We start from the raw sequence: 22,198 nt of genomic DNA on the forward strand, positions 1-22,198 counted from the left end.
AAAGCTGCATTAATTTTTTAAATAATCATGATTTTTACACCAGAAACTTTCAAACTGTTGTATGATCAATGTTTGGATTGTATGGTTTGTTTTAAAAGATATTGTGGTAAGGTATTTGTGTTTCTTAGCTTATTCAGTATAGGTATCCACATTAGCATTTGGAAACCTGCTATAACCCTCACCATTGTAAAACTCACAGCTCTATTATTCAAAACCAAGATAAGGCCGGGCGGTGGTGGTGGCGCACGCCTTTAATCCCAGCACTCGGGAGGCAGAGGCAGGCGGATGTCTGTGAGTTCGAGGCCAGCCTGGGCTACAGAGTGAGTTCCAGGAAAGGCACAAAGCTATACAGAGAAACCCCGACTCGGAAAACAAAAACAAAAACAAAACAAACAAACAAACAAAAAACCCAAGATAATCTAGCAGTATGTAAGGAACAAAATTTATTTATTTACACTCATGTATTTAAAGACTAGCAAACAAGTTGATATCAGTTCAAAGTATATTGAAGTGTTGTGGCAATCAAAGAAAATAGAAACATAATAAACATGCAAATTGTTGCTTCACATTTGACTCAAAATATTTTTTGCAGAACTTCAATTAACATTATAATTATCAACAATAGTATTTTCATTTGGACAACCTTTTTTGTTTCAACAAAATGTGCTAAGTCAGTACTTAAAATAATGAATTTTCACCTTCAAAGTTATTTTTGTTTTAGTCACAAATTTGGCAATTATCAGTTCTACTTTTAAATTACTTTGATTCAAATCTAGATCCAAGGCATAGCAAAAAAAATATATATATAAATTATCCAGAAAGAGTAACTATACCTCCTAATACAATGATTGTCTAGGTGACCTAGATTAATTAGTAATTTCTTTTGCCAAAAGACCTTGAACCATCAATAATTTCTGATGTATGAACCTTATCTTATTTTTCTCACTTTTTGATATTACTGAAATGAGCAGTGTAGAACATATATCCACAAAATATTTGACAAAGAAAGACAGACAAGTCCTGTGATGCCTTTATTGCATGTAAACAGGATTGACTTTGTGCTCTGCAGACCAACACTTCTCTTCTATGCCCTGCATTCTGCCTCAGGCTTGATTCCAAAGTCATGAATTATAACTTTTATTATAAATACATGGATTTGTCTTAACAGAGTGAATTTGCCCCAAATTCTGGCTATACCAAATTATAGTGATGTAGCTGCTGTCTGTAATATGAAGTAACATTAAAATGAAAGTCTTGCAGAAAGAGGTAGTGACTAGTCTAGAAATTTCATACTATGGTAGATCACTGCCATCTTCACCCATTACTGTGACTGGGCTTCCCATCTCTTCTCTGTGTTTCCCAAAGCAAGTAAGTTCTACTCAAGTAGCTACTTGAATTCTTTTTTCAGCATTCCACACATCTCAGCAGATAGAATCCACTAATAGATGCTGTCAAAAAAAGCATGACAAAGGACTTGCTAGCCATCAACAACCTACAGACTTCTGATCCCCAGGAGAGCTCAAAATGAACCTGGCACACATCTACTGCCTTTCTATAATGGGAACTTAACACCTTCATTATTGGTCCTTAACTGTATTAATGATGGAAGGGTAAATGAATAGTGTCAACTTATATTTTACTTATGCCCAAATTTCAGTTCTTCTACCTATTTGTTGAGATGTAAAGAGGGATGTAGGTGAGGGATATGCCAAAAAATTTTCAGAGTGTACATGCTCAACAGTTTTCTTAACATGATAAAAAAATATAATCTTTGCTACTGATATAATGCACTCATTTATAACAAATTCATTTGGGTAGTCATTTTATCTCTGAATATCCCTAACAGTATTGTCAAGTATGACAAGGGAATTGAACCTTATCTTACACAGAATAAATGTCATGTATTGCACCATGAAACTGCTAATTACATTCAAACCTATTTGTGTCAGAATTCAGAGTATTTGACTTTCCAGTCTTTCATTTATGTAAATATAATGTAATTAATTAAATAAAAGAAAGATTGGGAATCTATAACGTTCCTGATTTTGCAAAGTTGTTGAGACATCTTAATCTTATGTTAGAAAGATATACTAAGAAATAGGTTTTCAACGTTCTGAGGTGTGATACACAGTAAAAGAAAGGGTGCAGTCCTATTCAAGGTCAACAACTCTAATTTGATGCTCACTCTCATCTGATAATAATCTAGCCTTTATTTGAAGTGGTTTCCAGCACTCATTTTGTTACTTTTCGTTGTTACCAAGTAGCATCTGTTCTGCTTGTGTATCCAAGCTGTACAAAAAGATACCAATTTGAGATTTTGTGTTTCTACTTATCTTAGCAAGTGGTCATCAAAGATATTCACCACAGGAGGTAATAAGAAAAGTCTGTTATTTTGTGCATGTACTTGGCCAAATTCAGGCCATGAGGTTTTTTGAATGAATCTTCAAAGCAATCCTGTAATGGGTGGTGGAACCTTCTAGAGAACTGAAAACTGAGACACCAGGAAGCAACTTGTCAGTGCCCACCCCCAGCCACAGGACTAGAATGCAGTCCCAAGTGTGCCTGGGCGTTAGGATTGTGAGTTAAAGGAACTAGTGTTTGTTCATCCCACCCTCTTCCTTACGATGTTAGCCCTTGGCGTAATTCTCAAATAGAAACCTCAAGACGTTATGAACTTTTCTTGCAAAGAAGTAAAATGATACGCTTTCTTGATAACTCTTGAACTGTGGTCTAGAATCCTAAAATATCCTCTCTGCATGCAAAATATCAATGACACTGTAAACTAAACAATACAAATCTGTAAAAGAATGAGTTAAATTATGAATTTTTGAAATACCCGAGGAGTTATAAAACAATCTTCACCAACTTTCACATAAATTAAAAGAAGACTGGAATTTATCATTTCACAAAATGTGAAATACATTTCACAAAAAGAAGATAATGTAAGTGATGAAAAATTGTGATATAAAAGCAAACATTTATCAAGTACAACTAATGAATCTGTCTCTCTGACTCTCTCTCTTACACACACACACACACACACACACACACACACACACACACACACATCTCTAAACATACCACATTTGTCTCACATACAAAGAAGTACTATTATAGAAACTATTTCTGTAACATTTGGATTACTGCAAACGAATAGCCCCATTAAATACATGTAATTCACAGTAAACAGCAGACACAAATCTTTCAATAATTATGTCTACATTGTTTCTAATTAGCACTGTGAAAGTCTATTTAGCAAAGTCTCCAAACAGATTGACCAAATTTTCCCCATAATGCAATCTTATTTTTTCATAATGAAATTATTCACTGTACTCTTCAAATAATTCTCTTAAAATTGGTTTTGTATGAAGCAGTTGAATATGACCTTAATCCTACTACGTGGGAAGCTGAGGCAAAAGGATGCCAAGTTTGAGGCCAGCCTGGACTTATTATCAAGACACTGACTGAAATAAAGTAGTAATCCTTAATGACCCCAAATATTGGAGAACTGTCAATAATTTTGTAAAATATTTTATGACATTAGAATTTTAAGTAGTAGAATTATTTTAAAAAATATCTCCATTTAAAACATTTACATTGTTAAATTTTGTAGTGATTTAAAATACCTTTGTTTATTTAATAGCTAGCTTGCTGTTATGTAAATGTGTGGATGATAATGAACAGAAATGCTTTATTAGTGTTAACATAAACTGGAATTTAGACTTTCTTATTCTTCTGAGATAAGTCCCACTGGCGTTTATCAATCAGTTGCGGAATGGCTGCACCTGACAAGCCCATTGTGCCACACTGCCTAAAATATGATACTTTCCAAAACTTTTCTGTTGCTGCTTTATCTCCAATTTTCAAGGACGATGTTTCCCATTCCCGAATAATAAAATACCTAATGTGTTTGGCTGAACAAATATACCCACTGTCTTCTTATCTTATTTCCCTCTAGACATAGTAAGTCATTTCTATATCATATTAAAATTAATATTACAGTAAGAGTGCACTATTTTGTGAAAGTTGAAGGCCAGTCCAAATGATTCACCATGGAAAAGTCCCAAGTAAAGCAAACATCAAATCAAAGTAAAGATTAAAAAACGTGAAGGATGGAGGAAAGGAAGGCAGAGTTATTCCTACAGCCCTGCCTGGTAACCAGGCACCAGGGCACTGAGGTTCGCCTCCTTGCTCTAGATGGTGTGTGTTCCTGCACTTGAAATCTGATATTCGTAATAAACACCAGAGGATCTTTTTATTGCTCTGGAAATATTTGTTTTAGCCCGACTATACTGCTCACACGTGAGAAATGAAGTCCATGTAATCCCATGCCTGATGCTGTCACTGCCGCCATGGAACTGGTGCTAGAGGAATGCAAATGGATGCTAAATACAAGGAGAACTCTAGCAGAGGGTCGATGGCAGCTGGAAAAGACTGGTGGGCTGAAGACATCGTTTCTCATATCTAATTATAGAACCTAAACTTCCATGCTGAACATGGAAATGAATGATTTGTTCCGTATCCTTTTATGTAAATGAATAATTATGTAAGAAACACATGCATTTTTATTAAAATCCATAGGTGGTTCTTGGGCTGTATAAATCTATTTGTTTCACGTCTATCAGTGGAATCTGGGTATTCAGAAAAAAATCAGAATAAATGTTTACAGCACAGGGGTATTTTCTGATGCTTACTGAGATTTTATTAGTAACAGTATCAGAGAACCACAAACGAAGTGCCACACATTTGAAATTAATCTTGCATGAAGGGAAGGGAAGCATCATAACATTAAGGTGACCTATTCACATTACATTAGACAGACAAAAATTTAGGACATACCTCAGTCCAACTTAGTTTGTGCTCATATTTTGATTACTGAAATAACTACAAAAGATGAAGAATTTAATGGTGTGCAGGACTAAATAGATGACATAAAACTAAAAGGTAAATTTCTGAGGAAGATTTCAGACAGTAAGATTAGTAAAATTATGCATTGCTATTGACAGAGATGATATATTCTTATATTTACAGTTATAGAAATATCAAAATATCTTAAGATACTCTTTACTTAGAAATCTCTTTCTAATATTGCCCTAGTACTTCTCAACTCTACTAACTCTATTCAGCTGAAGACAATTTTAAATTTCAGGTACTAATTCTTAAAACTGTCCTTAGTTTTAATCTGTAAATTAGAAGTAAGCACTGTAGACTGTCTACCTAATTAATATGCTAATATGAAAAATGAAATGTAACAGTAAGTTAATATACCCAAAATAATTACCAATATAAATAAAACAAGAAAAGGCAAAATTACTGGAAAATAACATAAACTATATGCACACAAGAAAACAAAAAGTCATGTCCACAATATAACCACAATACACACACGTATATGCACACACACAATGCAAATAGAGTAATTGTTCCAAAACAAGAAATTATTCCCATAAATATCTCATTTCTAAATGTTTTCTAAATAACACAAATTTTTAATTCTGGATATTTCACTTAATTTTTCACTAAAAGAATGAACACAAAAATTATTCTATGCAAAATCATAGATATTACTGGAGAAAGAGTTACTAAGAGAAAATAAGAACTATCCATTTTCTTGGAAATTAGTAAATCCTGTTTCAAAAACTGCCAATAAAGGTTCTTTAATTTTTCAACTGAATCCATAGAGTCTTCAATAAAATCCAGTATAAGAAAAGGGAAATATTTACTCAGAGATCCATAAATCCTGATCAATGTCTGATTCTTATACAAGATTGAAAGACGAGAAAAAAGAATAGTTCCTCATCCTAATTTAGAGTTTATGGCCTGTAGTGAAAATGAATCCTGCCATTAACTGTGTCTGTTGACTTTTCTTACAGTGTCTGAAACACTGGAATAATTAGCAGACATGTGCTCTTTTCCTTACAATTGTCAAGACTACAGGTAGTTTGAAAGTTTAAAGGGATTCTTCCACTAGATGCCAAGAGTACCAGGGAGCTGCATGAATCAGCATCCAGTTGTCACAATGTCACAGTGCAGTGGCCTGGCCCTTTAGAGGCTTGCTGTGAAACAGAAAAGCTCCCTGCATCTTGAGTCAGCAGATTGAAGCAGTTAGGTATCAAATGAGAATCCATAAAGATGCATGCTATAGCTTCATGCTATGATTTTTATTTACATACTTAGTCTCTGTCAGCCCCAAATACAAATATAACCAATTACAGTCTGATTTCTGTTTGGTGCACTCCAATTTTCTTGAAATTACCGTGATAGGTTAAGGACAAAAGTTTCAGTACAAATAATTCAACAAGAAATAATTATTCTGATATGAATAGGTTATTTCTTTCTTCTAATGCTTTCATTGAATATAATGATATTTAAAAAGCCAGTAATGCATTCTTCCTACTTTATGTTCATTTTCTTCATACCAGAATTTCTTATCGTAACAGCATCCGCGTTAGTTCTGGTTTCTTTAGAGTCTTGCATATTAAAGTCAATCATGGTAGTATTTAGTATATTCTCAAGGAAAATAGATATATGTGTTGGTCTAAGTAATTAATTACTATGTATATCCTATGATTAAAATTATATATACACATATATGCCCTAAACACACAGGATTCCTTCTATATTTAGTGTAATAAAAGCTAGCAAGTATTAAATAATTTGATGAACACAGAAACACAATATCAATAATGTAGGACTAAAATCCAATGATAGGAAAGACATCTCAGAGCTAAAATCTTGTAAAATTAAGGCTTAAAATCTCTCTCTCTCTCTCTCTCTCTCTCTCACACACACACACACACACACACACGTAGCTGCATGTAAAAATGATTTTAGAATTCTTTCTCTTAAGAGATTTTATAATTTGTGCAATTCCTAAATGTCTTTGTGAATCAAGTTTACAAAAATATCTAGAATTTCCTCTTTAAAAAAATACTGTAAAGCAATCTATTTCTTAAAGTAGGTAATGAATGTTATTTTCAAACACAGTATTTTAGTTAATTCTTTCAAATCATATTTAATTGGAATTTTTTTTCTGTTTCTCCAAATAAATTCATCTCTGGGGGCTTAGAAGGTATTCAGTGTGCGCAACAGTTTTATGGAGCACAATCTTTTCTCCAACATCTCCATCTGCTGGCTTAGAGGAAAAGTAAAATTTTAATTGCTATTTCTTTAAAGGTGATTTTTTTTAAAAAAATTACAATTTGTGTTCTTTATAGAATTAAAATATAAAATTCTTAAATTATTGTTAGCTAGACAAATGGTTATTTAACAGAATCATTCATTAGGATAAATAGAAACAGATTCTTACAAGCTAATTTAATATTTACTCTCTAATCCCCAAACCTTAGGAGATCAGATACTCACATGTATAACTAATTTAGAGAGCCCCTTTTTTAATGTTTTTCTAATTATTGCCACATTTAATTTTGCTAAAGTTTGCTAAACTTATGATATGTAATACTTAATATTTTTCAAAAATCTATGTTGGTTTTGACAGCTATAGAAACACCAATATGAACTTATTATTTTCTTAAAAATTGAAATGTTTTATTACCCTGATGAATTACTTGTGAAGAACTACTAGAGTCCATTTCCACACTTATACTAAACCACTCAGACAAGACCTCACAGGCTGCTCCCTACTAAAAGCATGGCATTTCCAAGGTTTTCAAAACCATTAGAAAGACCACTGAAACAAGTGGTCAGAAAACAACTGAGATTTGGAACAGGTTCACTTATTCTCCAACCATTGGAAGGCACTGGGGAAATGATCTTGGATGAATGAATGAATGAATTTGGAGGCCCCTCACTGCTTTCAACTCCTGCTCACATGATAGCCTCAATTTTCTCTCTTCTTTTAGGATTTGCATTTTCTCATAATGACGGCTTGTTCAAGCATTCATTTGAAAATTATCTTAGTACCACTTCAAGACAAAAGGAAGGAAGCGGGGAAGAGAAGGGAAAGATGTGAAAGGGAATAAAAACAAGAAAGAGAAAGAGAGAGGGAGAGAGAAAGAGGGAGAGAAAGGTGGGGGTGAGAAGAAAGAAACAGACAGACATCAGAAATCTGTCTTTAATCTCCTCTGGTATCCATGGAAACAAATGGGAGCAAACAGGTACTCTCATTATTCCTTTGTGACTGAAAAGGTGTAGGAGCTGAGTGCAGCAGAGCACATTCCTGATCAGAATAAAATGACTTCCTTTTATTTAACTCAAACCATTCAGTAGACTTACTTAGATCTTTAACTCCATGTCAACCTCAACATTTCTGAGTAAATACATCCATTTCACAAATACCATTCAGTTGCTAAGCAGATCCTTTCCTTTGTCAAAATGACACCACTTAATGCTGAAGTTTTCCTTTCTTGACAAATAAATTAAATGCTTTTGATTTTTTTCTTTGCATTATCAAGATAAAGAATAAGCTACTTCAGAAGCAGGGATTGGTGACTCATGTAATTCAACATTGACTTTGGAGGAGACCTCCTTCGGTTTCTGGAGAAAATGGAAGAAAGACATCTTGATCTTCTATGTCAATGTACTTAAAGATGTTGCATCCTTTCTATGAAAGAGCCTGACTAAATGCAGCACACAAACAAATTATCTGCATTGGAGTAAAATCCAGAGCAGATTTAAATGATCATGTTTAGCTTCATACATCTGACAGCAGAGACTCCCATTTATTTAACCAGGGAAGTAGTGGTTGTTTGGTTGTGCCTCACACATATCCCCCCCATCTCCTTTCCTCCCTTTAAAGAGTTAAATTAACTTTGCAATTTCCCTTTTCCTTAGGAAAAGAAAAAAAAAGAAAAATGATGGAAATACATTTCTTTGCTGGTTTTGAATTTTTTTAAAGGATAAAATTAATTTTTAAATATGTAAATTGACTTTGCATAGTCCACTAGCTAATGTGGACTCTAAAAAAAAATCTGTCGAGAGAGCTTTGTTTCTGTAATTTTGCCTTACTAGTTGTAGGTAGTGGTCAGTAAGCTTACAGCATGTGGGCTGCAAGAGTCAAGGTGCTGGATTCTCCTGGTGGCATCTTTTTGCTTCGTTCCTCCATGTTTTTTTGGTGTCTGGTGGGATGATCTGTGGGTGGGGTAGTTTTTTGTTCTTGGAAAGAACATTTAAAATTTTTTGCTTCAGTATTTTTTTAAGAAAAAGAAGAAATCTATAGAAAAAAATGAAGTCTTGATATACTGGTTTCTCAGAACTATGGTTGGATATATGAAATGTAGTAGTTAAATGAAAACTGTGCACTTGTTCCATGTGTATGTAATCTCATCACGTATCTTATTTCAATTCAATTTATACTAGAAATAACCCATTCACTAAATTTGGGCTTGAGGATACAAGCCACACAAACTATAATCTCTGAGCCTTAAAGAGCCCCAATACAGTGGCTCAGCACCTGTTGGAATCGAGAAATACTCAATTAGTTTGGTGGATGTATCTGTTATTTTCCTAGTAAGCTCATCTCATTATGTTTTATCAATAATCAACTTCTTGACTATTAAGTATTTTCAAAATGTCTTGTCAATATCTCAGAATCTATATACATACTTACTTTGCAATGCATTGTGACACTGTATTTGTGCATATAAATACAGCTAGGTAAAATACTCAACACAGGGTCATGTCAAACTGAAACTAACAAGAGACAGAAATTTCTTGATAACACATGAACAGCCTAATTCAGTAGGTAATTAGGTCAAGTATGGACGCCTTTGACATTCACTTAAAACAATTTCTTAGTACCTGTTACGTAATAACATTTATTGCACTGTGATGCACTTCTATAACATTCTACTACGTTTTAATTTTTTATTCACTTATTTAATCGGAAGGGGCATGTGTAGGTCAGAAGACAACTTTGAGAAGTCAGTTCTCTATTTCTGGTGTCAGGTACCCAGGGAGTAAACTCAGGTCTGCAGGTTCAATGGGAAACGCCTTCATCAACTGAGCCATCTTCTATGAGCAAATTCTCTTGTCTATCATTTCCATTTCTAACCTATTTCTCTATCATTTCTATTGCTATCTGTATTTTTCCTTAATATTAACATTTTAAGAGAATGCCTGTCTTCTCAAGTTGCTCCTTTAGAAAAGCTAGAATTCTTGTCATGTAAATGACCACAATCACATTATCACCCTAATTTTTTTTTTCATTTATCCGGGGACAGGAGTTGCAACCTGGCCTTCTTATGTCCCTGGTGTTACAGAGCTAAAGCACAGAATACATGACAGGCTTCTTAGGGGAAAGTGGGTGGGATGGCAACCGGCTGTGGGAATACTGTCGTGGGTATTTCCTCTGGTGATTTTCCGCTCTGTTACATGGGAGTCAAAGTGGGAGGTAAGCCACCTGCAAATCTTCCCCCAAATTGATATCTATGGAATGGAAGCTGAGAACATCAAGGCAGGAAACATCTGCCAGCCTGGAGGCCGGAAATGGTGGTGGCTGGGAGCACTCAGGATGCTGCCTCCGTGCAGGGACCTGGCTGCTGGCCTCGGGCGACCTCCCACTTACTGGGCGACTGGGCTCAGATCATTTTGCCCAAAGCATTGCCAGAGCGTCCTCGCGAGTTCCAGAGCCCTACGCAGAGGACAGGGACTGATACTGAGTACTGCAAATGCTAAAATGGCTGGTCTGCGACTTCTTCAGATTTTAAAACTCTGCTGGTTGCAATCGCTTCCGAGTCATTCTCATTCTCCAGTCGCCTTTGCCCAAGCCTGCAACCCTGGAACAAAGCATGCGCAGCCAGCAAGTGCTCTGGCCATCCTTGGCTCCACTTAGGCAGGAGCTTCAGTGAGCTGAGAACGGACCTAGCTTCTGGTCCTCGCCTTCCTCTTCCCTCTTCTGCTGGCGACAGTTGTGGCTTGTTAACCTCCTTCCCTCAAACTGGCAGACATCCCCATCACCACCCGCATCCCCCACTGTCTGCATCCTCATCCCTTCTGGGTCCCTATCAGTTTAAAATCCCTTCCCCTCCCTCACACACCAGCCAGTCAGGGCCTGCGTCAGCCTCGTGCCCGCGCCCCTCGGGTGGGCATTATGTAACAGCCCCGGGCCCAACTCCACAACCATTTTAACAACTTGTCCGGTACAAATGGAAGGATGTGGGGCTCATGGAGACTGCAGGTCGGAGCTGCCCTGCCAGGCTACAGGACTAAGGCAGTTCCCCCATGGGATCTGTCCAACAGTCCCACAGCGCGCCCTGGGGAACAACGTGTTCTCTGTTGGTAGGGTGCCAATAAGCGCGCAAGAGGGAGGGGGTTGGGAAAGTCTCTTTGGAGGCGCCAGAATCAAGCAAGAACCCCCTTAACCCGATAAAGACCTGTCCGAGTCCAAGCCCTACCCGGTTTCTCAGTGTGCACACAGGCACACTGTTCATTGCCTTTTGCCCCCTCTTCACTGCCTGCCGGCCAGTGGGGGTCCCCAAGATTACAGCCACCTTCTCTCTCTGCACCCTCACACGCACGCGCGTGTGCAGTCACTCCCACCCACACATGACAGGCCAGCAACACACACACACACACACACACACACACACACACACACACACACACACACCATCCCACACTCGCATTCACTAGCTTCCTTTCCCTGTGCAGCACTGGAAAGACATGCATATTCATTACTTACAAGCATTGGTGACTGCGAAACTGTTGGCTACCTCCAAATTGTCGATATGGGGTGTCAGTCTGAACTCCGAAGTGGAAAACTGAACCATCCCTACCCGAAATGCACTGTATTCTTGATCAGCGCCCCTTGGAAATAGCCCCCCTGCAGAGAAGAAACAGCAAGCAAGAGAACCATGTCAGAGCCCTGGGAAGATAAGAGCGGAGCTGCTAGCTCCCAGCAACCCCGGAGTCTCTCATTCACACTAACCGCCGGGATAAACATAATCACTGAGTTGGGCAGAAAGGGTTGGACACCCAAAAGATGGTCAATGGGTCTAGGCACGGAGGAGAGTCTGAGGACGAGGAATGTTCTCCTTAATCGCAAGCTTTGCGTTCATACCCCCAGAAAATCTGAGCACACTAGAAGATGCCTTCAAGGCAGAAGTAACGCAGTCCGGGGGGTCAGAAATGAGCAAATCTTTCTCTCTATTGTGTCAAAAGGCATAGTCATTTCTTTTTGCTTCAGCCTAAGAAAATCATGTATATTCTAGGTAGTTTAAATCTGGAATGCAGTCAAGGTATGACATAAGTCTACATGACATGAATTAATTTGCCCACTGTGAACAAAGATTACCAACAAATTATGCACAATCCAAAGGCATAACACAAAAGGTACCTACCTATCTGTATGCTGTTAGAAGAGACACCAAAAATCAGTCCCCATAAAACAGGAGAAAGGAGGACAGAAATATGCATAATCTTTTGCATTTCCAAGAAAAGTAGAGCATCCACAAAATAACCCCTTTTCCCTTTTCCTTCTCTTCCTTCTTTGGCCGTTATCCTCAACAAATTAGATCCTCTGCATTTTGAGATCGAAATTTTAGCAAGGAGCTGCTAAAAACACTGAGTGGAGACAGAAGAATCCTTATTTCCCAGGTCTTGCTGGTGGCTGTTGATGCCTTGCGTCCTGTCCCCTTTCCTGAAGTCCCGAGAACTGGCTGAATGCAGTTTTCAGCTGAGCTGCCTCTGTGGTCCCGGTGTCTGGGAATATTCAACACCCTCCCATGCACTCACACAATCACCCTCTCTCGAGCTCTCCTCTCCCTCTCTCCTCTCTCACACGCGCGCGCGCACACACATACACACACACACACATACACACACACACACACAGGAAAGTCACAGAGAGGGGCAGGCAGTCTCGGGCGCGCGTGCGCGACTCGTGGCAGGCGGCGGGATCGCGCAGCCACCCCTCCCCCGCACAACGCCCCGCACCCCGCACAGCCCTGGTAGCTCCTGCGCGGTGCTGAGAAAGCTCAGCTCAAAACCGGGCAGCCTAGTGCCTCTTAGAGACCTCCAGTCTTGTGCATCTGAATTTTAGCACCGAGGACAGCGCTTCGGTCTGCGCCCAGGGCTGAGATTGCAGGGCTCTCTCTAGCTGCAGAGATGCTCTAGCCAGATCCAAATGCTGCAAAACTGATTTCCGGTTGCTATGCCTAGGAAGCCGAACTGCTGCTAATTGCTGTTGGCGGTGGAGCTTTCTTCTGCCGGGCCCTGTTGTTTTTCATTAAACAAAAACGACTATGATTTGATCATCTGAAAATCCACTTAGCAATACCGACACACTGACTTTTTTGTTACTTGACCCAGCTAAGAAGCAAACAAAATACTTCCCGAAGAGAAGATTTCCAAATTTATGAACTTTGGCTTTATATGATGTAGGCATAATCTCGGGGAAACCCAAAATTCTATCCTTAACTACAAAAGATGACCAAAAAGCGTACCTGGCATGAAACTTTGAAGGGCTTTATGTGGAAATACATCTTTGGAGTATGTCCCTTTGGGTTATGGTATGATTTGTTCAAGCCACACTGCCTGTGGATTGCTCTTGTACTTCAGTGAAGACTCCCTCCTACTGTAGGGTCATGTAGACTGGGCTCTTAGATGTCCTTTCTTTATATGGATTGAAAGGAATCGTAGTATCCTGGGAGGGGGAAAAATAGACCAAGCCAGTCTAGAAGGGCTGCAAGGATGCAGAACCTTTCCAGACACTTTGTTACAAACTGGATACCCCATCACATTTTGGGCTTAACTTAAAAAAAAATAACCACTACATCATGGAAAAAAGTTACCTCACTACAGCAAGCCTGCTTGAGCCTCTGGGAAATAAAGAATAAGTTAGAAATTAAAGTTTATGAGGAGGTCGGTAGAGAGTACTGGAGTTTGTATATGCCTGTGAAACTCATGTTCAACATTTTATGGCATACCAAGCAGTCTCTGTATACCTGCTGTGGCAATTCTCTCTGCTGCCTCGGAAATTCAACAAATTGTATGTTTTTTATTTAAATAGAGAAATAAAGACTCAGTTCAGAAAAATCGTTGCGAGGAGCCAGGAGACTGCAGTTGACAACATCAACGGAAGAATCTGCTGATGGTCCAAAGTGCGCCAGAGCACTTCATGGTTATATCTTGTAGAGAGAAGGTGATTTTAGTATCACACATTGTAGCATCCTTTTTTTTTTAACCATCTTAACTCCTACTTCTCCCTCAGTCACACCGGCTCTCAAATTCTCCATTTATTAAAATATTTTTCTTAAGATACATCTTCAGCATTAAAATGAGAAGGGATGAATGAAAGCAAAAAGCAGAGCAGTCCTTGTGGCTTTTAAACTCTGTGAGCTTGATCTCTCTCTCTCTGTGTACCTCTGTCTCTATCTCTATCTCTGTCACTTTGTCTCTCTCTGTCTGTCTGTCTCTCTCCCTGTGTGTGTGTGTGTATGTTCCTAAGCCAAGAATGCAGAATGTATGTATAACTTACTGAGCTTACATATTATAGGTGAAAATACCATTGTTTGTGTAGATAATAATCTATTTCACCTCTGAATAAAAAAACTCTATAATAAATATTAAGTCGGTCCTCTGAATAAAAAGACATGAAGCATGATAGAAAGTCAATGAGGATAAAATTGTAGGGAAAACAAGGATTGTAAGTACCCCAACTTTTTACAAAGAATAATCAAACATTCACACACAGTTTCATTTCTGTTTCTGATGCCAAACACAAGGGTAGTTTGAAGTTTATGAACCAAAAGAAACAGATCAGCAGATACAACACACAAACTATCTCTTCGACCCTTCTTCTTTGTCTTGCCATTCAGGATTTTCCACAAAGCATCTTGAGCCTCATCCAAAGTGCTTTGGGATGGGAGTTGGAAATAAAGAGAAAGTAGCTTAATTGTGGAAAGAAATTGTGATACCTAACATGTCTCTAAAGAAAATTAAAATGTAAAAGAAAAGGGTTTTCAAAAGCTGCTTCCATCTTGACCTATTTAATGTTCAAGGGCAGACATGAACTCAAAATTGAATTATATCGTGACAGAACACAAATTTGCCAAATCATGGTGCATTTTCCCCAGGGAACATGCACAACCTTAGCAAATACTACTTTCTGTTAATAAATTATAATTGGTATATAAGATCTATAAAATATTATCAGGCATTATCTGTAATTCAATTGCTGCTCTAGTAATCTGTGTTTATAGTTTAGGTGAACATCTGACCTTCACACACCTAGAAACATTTCCTACTAAAATGCAGCATAATTACATTAATATTAACTTCCATAAAGCTTTTCAGTACAGCACATTAGGTAGTCAATACTTCTTTTCACCACAGAATGCTGTCTAATTAAGTATAATGAAGTTAGACTGAATGGAGTAAATGGTTATACAAATAAGTGGGAAAAGACTGGTGTTTGGTTTTCATATGCCCAAAGATCCTCCTTTAAAGCCACAAAGCTTAATGCTTCTTGAATATTTATCTTAAACTTATCAATAATAAAATCAGTTTTGAATATTACAAGAAGTTGAATAGAGCAGTAGGCTACAAGGACCAGTTGCTATTTCCTGCCCTCTGCTGTTCATTTCTGGAAACTATGTAGACCTTCAACATTTTTTTCAGATGCAAGAAAACTCACAGAAAGAAAAAAAAACACAAAATATTATCTTCCTCATTAATTGTTTCAGTGGTTGGATGGTACTGTTGGTTTCAATATGTACTTGTATTTAAATATAATTCTTAGTATGAAAGCTACAAATAAGAGTTAGATATAAACTTGCTAATGTATAACTTAGTCCACCTTTATTTCAATTACAATTTCTTTTAATTCTTAAAGAAAATGATTTAATTTTTCATAAACTACTTAAAGAATTTAAAAGTTTGTCAACTCTTTAGATTTTATAGTCATATTCTGCAATGCAAGTAATTTTCATAGAGAAATTTTATCATGTATGGCAAATGGTCTGGTAGTAATTTTGAACAGACTGGAAACAAACTTCAGGCTGCAATCCTAGGCAAAAAGTATTACAAACACAGGTGATGTAGTTCATACTGATAGTGTCTGACCAAGTGGAAGTCATCATAACCCTTGAAAGGCTTGGTTACAACTTAGCCACTGAAATGGATAGGACTGCATTCTGTCCACAGAAAGTGTGCAAAGTAACAGTTACTGCAGATAGAACAGAGGTCCAGTAGTCTAACCATGAGACCTCATTTCCTAAGACACTAGAAAAAAAGGGAAGAAGAGGCATGAGGATCTAAATATAAAGAGAAATACATTCTGAGGTTCTCCATTAATAATAGCATAAATATTCAGATTGAGGCAATATTGTTCATACTGTTGTTTTGTCAAATTTTTAATTATTGACTCGGCATATCAAACTCAAGGCTCAAGAATACATATCTAAATGGGCTTAATAAGCATTATAAATGTGTATGTATAGATATACGTTTGTGTATGCATGTGCATACAAATGATATTTAAAGTATAGAGTCCTAAAATAGAAAAAACATAGTATTCATTTTAGGTTTGAAGGTTTTGATGACATGAATTTCAATTTTGACATCCATAGCCAAAGGACTACAGTATTTATCTATTATGATTGATGCTATAAAGAAAAGGATTAAGGTCATGTGATGAGGAAATGATGAACCCCAAAATTAGATAAGTTATTAGTAGACAAGTTATCAGTGAAATGTGAGGATGGCAGTTATAATGGATAATCTTAGTTTTGAAATTAACACATACAGAAGAGGGAACTTCAACAATTACCACCATTAGACTGATCTCAGGGTACGTCTGCAGGGCATTACCTTAATTGCTAATTAATGTGGAAGGCCAAGTCCACTGTGAGCAGGGCAATTCCTGAGCAGGTGGGCCTGAGCTGTATACGAAAGGTTGCTGAGCAAGCCAGGGAGAAAACCCAGTAAGTAGCCTTCTTCTGTCTTCTATTTCCAGCACCTGCCTTGGCTTACTCTCTTGGCTTTCTTCAATGATGGACAGTAAACTGTAAGTTGAAATAAGTCCTTTCCTCTTGAACTTGCTTTTGTTTATCACAGTAACAGTAAGTAAACTAGAATAGTAGTCAACTATCCCTAATGCCAAAACTGCATCTTGGATTTCAAGGGAAGAAACATGTCATCAAAGGCTCACACCTGGACTGAGTCAAGCAGAGCTTAGCTAAGAAAAGGCTAGAATTTTGCCGAGGAAGGCAGTTCATAGAAAGCCAATGACATCAGCAAAAGCATGGGCACATGGTGAGAATTATAAGCAGTACAGTGTTTCTAGGATAAGGAATGTGAGAAAGAAATGAGTGGCAGAAACAAGCAAGACTATAATTTGAATTATATATAGTATATAAATAAGTATATATTACACATGTATATTTTATAAATGTGAATATAAATGTGTATATTTTATCTACATATACAATACATACATGAAGAGACATTCTATAAATCACAGAGATATGAGGTCTTAAGACTTGCTTTTTAGGCTATTTTGAAGCAGTGTTTAAGTAGAAGCCCACTGAAAGTAGGAAGAGGTGGTATGAGTCTGTTTTTCTGAAGGGGTTACAAGGAGTTGAACTAACAGAGCTATAACATAGATATGAAGAAAAAGTTAGACTGAAAAAGTATTTAAGTAGCTGGGCAGTGGGGATGCATGGCTTTAATCCCAGCACTTGGGAAGCAGAGGCAGGCAGATTTCTTTAAGTTCAAGGCCAGCCTGGTCTACAGAGCAAATTTCAGGACACACAGGGAGGGATACACAGAAAAACCCTATCTTGAAAAACCAAAACAACACCAACACCAGCACCAACAACAAATTTAGGTAGACCCTTATTAGGATTTGCCAGTAGACGTGTGAGGGGATGGGGAGAGAAAGCTGATTTCCATGGAAGGAGACAGTGGCAGACAGCACTGATTGAGGAGAAGCCTGAAATCGGGAATGTACACAGGAAGGTGAGGCTTTCCGTGGCCCTGAAAGAGTTAGGGGAGCTAACGATCACAGCAGCAGCATTAGCTCTTGATGCTGACTTTGCTCTTTGGAAAAGAGGTATTATGTGAAAGTTAACTTGCGAATCATTCCTTTACAGTGTTTCCTCTAACAGTTTCAACTTATTGAAAAAAAAATGTCAAATAAAGCAACAAATTAACAACAATCACATTATGAAGATAAAAATGAGATCTTGGAAGCTTTAAAATACTACTTTTTATTGATAGACCTACAGTCATTTTCCTCCTTTTTAAAATATATATCTAAAGTTATACCATGAACATTGGCCCAATGAAGTGTTTCTCTATTTATTTATTTAAAATAGGATGCTAGTGATATTTGTGAGGGCTATAAAGATAACTCAGCAGATATGAGTACATTCTGCTCTTGCAGAGGACCTGAGTTCAGGTCTCAGTACTCACCTATCTAGGTTGGGTAAACTAAGGTGGGAAGATGTATCTTAAATATTACTGGTACCAATCCATGGGCTGGAGTTTTAAATTAAATACAATTTATAAAGCAAAGTGAGCACGAACATGTATCTATCTCTGTTTCCCAACTGTAAATGTAATGTGACCAGCTGCCACAGGCCTTCATGGCCATGACTCCCTTGTGGTAATATTTTATTTATGCTGAAATGTGGTGATATTTTATTTGTATGTTACTAAATAAAGTTTTCCTGGAGATCAGAGGAAATAGCAAGCCATTAACACAAGTCAGGCAGGGGTAGCACATGCCCTTAATCTGATCACATGGTAGGCAGGGTCTCTGTGTATTCAAGGACACACTAGGGAACAGCCAAGCATGGTAACACACACCTTTAATCCAAGTACCAACCATAGAGACCTGGAGGTCTGTACAGATAGGCAGTGACAAGAAAGTGAGGTAGCTGGACTAAGAGCCAATGAGAGGGCAGAACAAAAAGACAATAAAGGTGCAGGTAGACAGAAAGTAGCTCACTTTTTGGGAGATGCAGAGCTGGTAAAGTAAGGTTGGTGGCTATCACTATTTACCTCCTCTCTGAGGCTTTCACCCCTATATTTGGCTCTGTGATTTTTATTTTATAAAACCATTTAGAAATTCATCTACACTCCCCCATCAGGATGGACTATAATATTAAAATGTGAGCCAAAACAATGTATCCTTCATTGCTTAGTCCCTGTAATATGAACGTAAGTAATACACATGAATGCCTTTAAAGAAATTTTTGGTGTTTTACAAAAGCTTTGCTAGTGCTAAAGATCATAATTGTTTATTTCCTTGATTATTCATTTTTTTTCTGGAAAGTTCAGCGAGTTTTCCAACAATTTTGTTTCCAAATGTTATCAATGTACATGAAATTTTAATTAAACTATCTTTTCAAGGTTTCTAATTCTACTATTATTCCTTAAAACATCTTTATAAAGCTAATACCTGGACTTTCACTAATATGTGACAATCAAAATGAGTTTAGGATGCTTGACAAAATATTTGATAGATTTCAAGTGGTATTTTTCATAGAACATTAATGTAAAAATAAGGTGAGGGTTAAAATCAAGTAACATAAAACTTAGTTGCAACTTACTCTATATCTATAGATAATTGTTTTAAAATGATAACCACAAAGAATAATATTAGCAAGATGATAAACGAAAAAGCTTTGTTACCTCCAATGATTGATCGAACATTACACAAATTATTTCCTTTATGAGGAATTTAAAAGTGTTTATGGGTATAAAAACAGCCACACTGAAATCAGTAGGAAGATTTGAGACACCTTACTATAGCCTCATGTATAGCACAGTACCAATTAATCCAAAGTAAAACCCTAGCTCTGACTTCCTGTTTGGGAGGAGAGGAGTTAGATCTCAAATCTGATTTCTCCAGGTGGTCATTAGGAGACTAGCTTATGTTCTGGAATACTGACATGGACTTAGGATGTGTCTGTGTCTTTGGAACAATAGCAAACAATATAATCAGTGCAATCTACTTTGGAACTTAACATTGGGAGAATGGCTGGGGGAATTCTTCCACCGCTGGAGAGTCAATATATATCCAATGTTCCAACTTCTTCAGTTGCTGTGGAAGAACTGGCTTCCATCTCACCTACAGATGAGCGGATGACCAAGAACATGAGAGCTTTGTGAATTCTACAAACAAAGTCAATAGTTTGTAGTAACACAAAGGATAAAAAGCTTAGAAAATTTGGGGGCAGGTTTATTGGTGAGATTTTCCCACGTACACAGACAATCAGAGAATCCTGAGAGAGGCTTAAAAATACACAAATATCACTTAAAAGGGCAAGAAAAGTGAAGTGAAAACCAAACAAACAAAGGAACACTTTAAAATGGCAAAAACTGCCGGGCAGTGGTGGCACACGCCTTTAATCCCAGCACTCGGGAGGCAGAGGCAGGCGGATCTCTGTGAGTTTGAGGCCAGCCTGGTCTCCAAAGCGAGTTCCAGGAAAGGCACAAAGCTACACAGAGAAACCCTGTCTCGAAAAACCAAAACCAAAAAAAAAAAAAAAAAAAAAAAAAAAAAAAAAAAAAAGTTGTAAAAATGCCTGAGATTAGAAGACTATGAAAATGAGAATTGTAACTAAAACAGAAAATGTAAAAGGTGACAGTCAGAAACCTTGAAGCCCAATAAAACAGTAAGTGAACTGTAAGGATCCAGTGCAGGCAGGAACAGTGGCACAAGAAGAGGTAGGCTATTTTAGAAGTCATTTCAAGTTTACCCATTAGAGGATAAACAGGAAGAAGAAAGCAAAAGGATGAAGATAGACTAAGACCTCTTGGGAAAGAACCAAAGGACCAACTGTCACAGTCACATGAAGAAAGTTAAGGAAGATATAAACCAGAGAGCTCATTGTAAACCATAGTGGCTGAAAGCTTCCCAGGTCTCAGGAAAGAAACAGATATTCAAACACAAAAAGGTCAAGAAACTCTCAATTACAAGAATTCAAAAGAACACCTAGGCAAGTTACATCCAAATTTTCAAAACCCAGGGAAAAAGTGAAATTTCAAAAACAAAACAATAAAATAAAACTGCCATGTAAAGGGAACTCTATAAGATCATCAGTGTATTTTTCAGCAGGGATGATATAGCCATAAATGAGTGGAATGATATTCTCAAATTGATAAAAGCAAAAAGAAAGAAAGAAAGGAAGGAAGGAAGGAAAGAAGAACAAAAGAAAGAAAGAAAGAAACAAAATGCAATTAGCCACTGTTGTTCCCAGCAAAACTATATCTCATAAAAGAGAATTTTTCTTCTTGGAAAAAAATGAGAGATGCAGTATTACTTACCTTTTTAAATTGTTAAAAGAATACTTCAATTTTGAAGAAAAAAACCCTCAGTAGCACTCATAGTTCTATGCCTAGCCCAATTGTCATCAGAGAGGTTTCCTCCTGCAGCTGATGGGAGCAGATGCAGAGACCCACACCCAAACATTAGGCAGAGTTTGGGGGACCCTGAAGAAGAGGGGGAGAAAGAATTGTTAGAGCCAGAGGAGTGGAGGACACAAGGATAACACAGCCCACAGAATCAAATAAGCAGGGCTCATAGGGACTCATAGAAACTGAAGGAACAATCAGAGAATGCATGGGTCTTAGCTAAGTCCTCCATATATATGATGTGGTTGTTTAGCTTGGGGTGTTTGTGGGACTCCTGACAATGGAATGAGAGTGTCTTTGACTCTTTTTACCTGCTCTTTGGACCTTTTTCCTCCTACTGGGTTGTCTCATCCAGCCTTCAAGGTTTATTCCTCTGTCTTATTGTATCTTGTGCTGTGTTTGGTTGCTATCACTGGGAGACCTGTTCTTTTCTGACAGGAAAAAGACAGGCCGTGGATCTGGGGGAGAGGGAAGGTGGGAGGGGGCTGGGAGAAGTGAGTGGAAGGAGATGAGGCTGTGGTTGGGATGTATTGTATGAGAGAAAAATAAATAAAAAGACAAGATGAATAATAAACTATAAATAGACCCTAAATAGCAATGAGAATAAAGCTGATTGGTAAAGGTAAATATGTAAACAAATGTATAATATTCTTGTAATGGTGATGTAAATTTTAATATAAGTTAAAAGTATAAAGGTAAAATACTAAAGATAACAAATGTGCTAATAGATTCAGAGGATTAATGAAAATTTTTATATAAGCAATATGAAATGGGGAGAGATACAAGTACAGCTTTTATGGGTAACTCTAATCCTCTAATGGTTATCATCTTAGTATGTACATAATGCATTAGATAATTGTCTGCAATTCTCATG

At 37.4% G+C, this 22,198-nt stretch overlaps 1 protein-coding gene across 3 annotated transcripts in view; it reads right to left on the minus strand.

The window, feature by feature from the left end:
- Gria2 (glutamate ionotropic receptor AMPA type subunit 2) overlaps nt 1-12,842 on the minus strand; it is a 131,349-nt gene extending 118,507 nt beyond the window's left edge. The window contains exons 1-2 of one of the 3 annotated variants that reach the window (XM_028880125.2): nt 12,300-12,842; nt 11,642-11,782 (exon numbers count right to left, since the gene is read on the minus strand). In XM_028880125.2, coding sequence (XP_028735958.1) covers nt 11,642-11,782; nt 12,300-12,387 — 229 coding nt within the window. In that variant the 5' untranslated portion in view covers nt 12,388-12,842. The remainder of the gene's footprint in view (nt 1-11,641; nt 11,783-12,299) is intronic. The other 2 variants (XM_028880122.2, XM_028880121.2) reach the window with 2 other exon arrangements.
- Between the last annotated feature and the right edge of the window lie 9,356 nt (nt 12,843-22,198).

The sequence above is a fragment of the Peromyscus leucopus genome, chromosome 6 (assembly GCF_004664715.2).
Source record: "Peromyscus leucopus breed LL Stock chromosome 6, UCI_PerLeu_2.1, whole genome shotgun sequence".
Lineage (NCBI taxonomy): Eukaryota > Metazoa > Chordata > Mammalia > Rodentia > Cricetidae > Peromyscus > Peromyscus leucopus.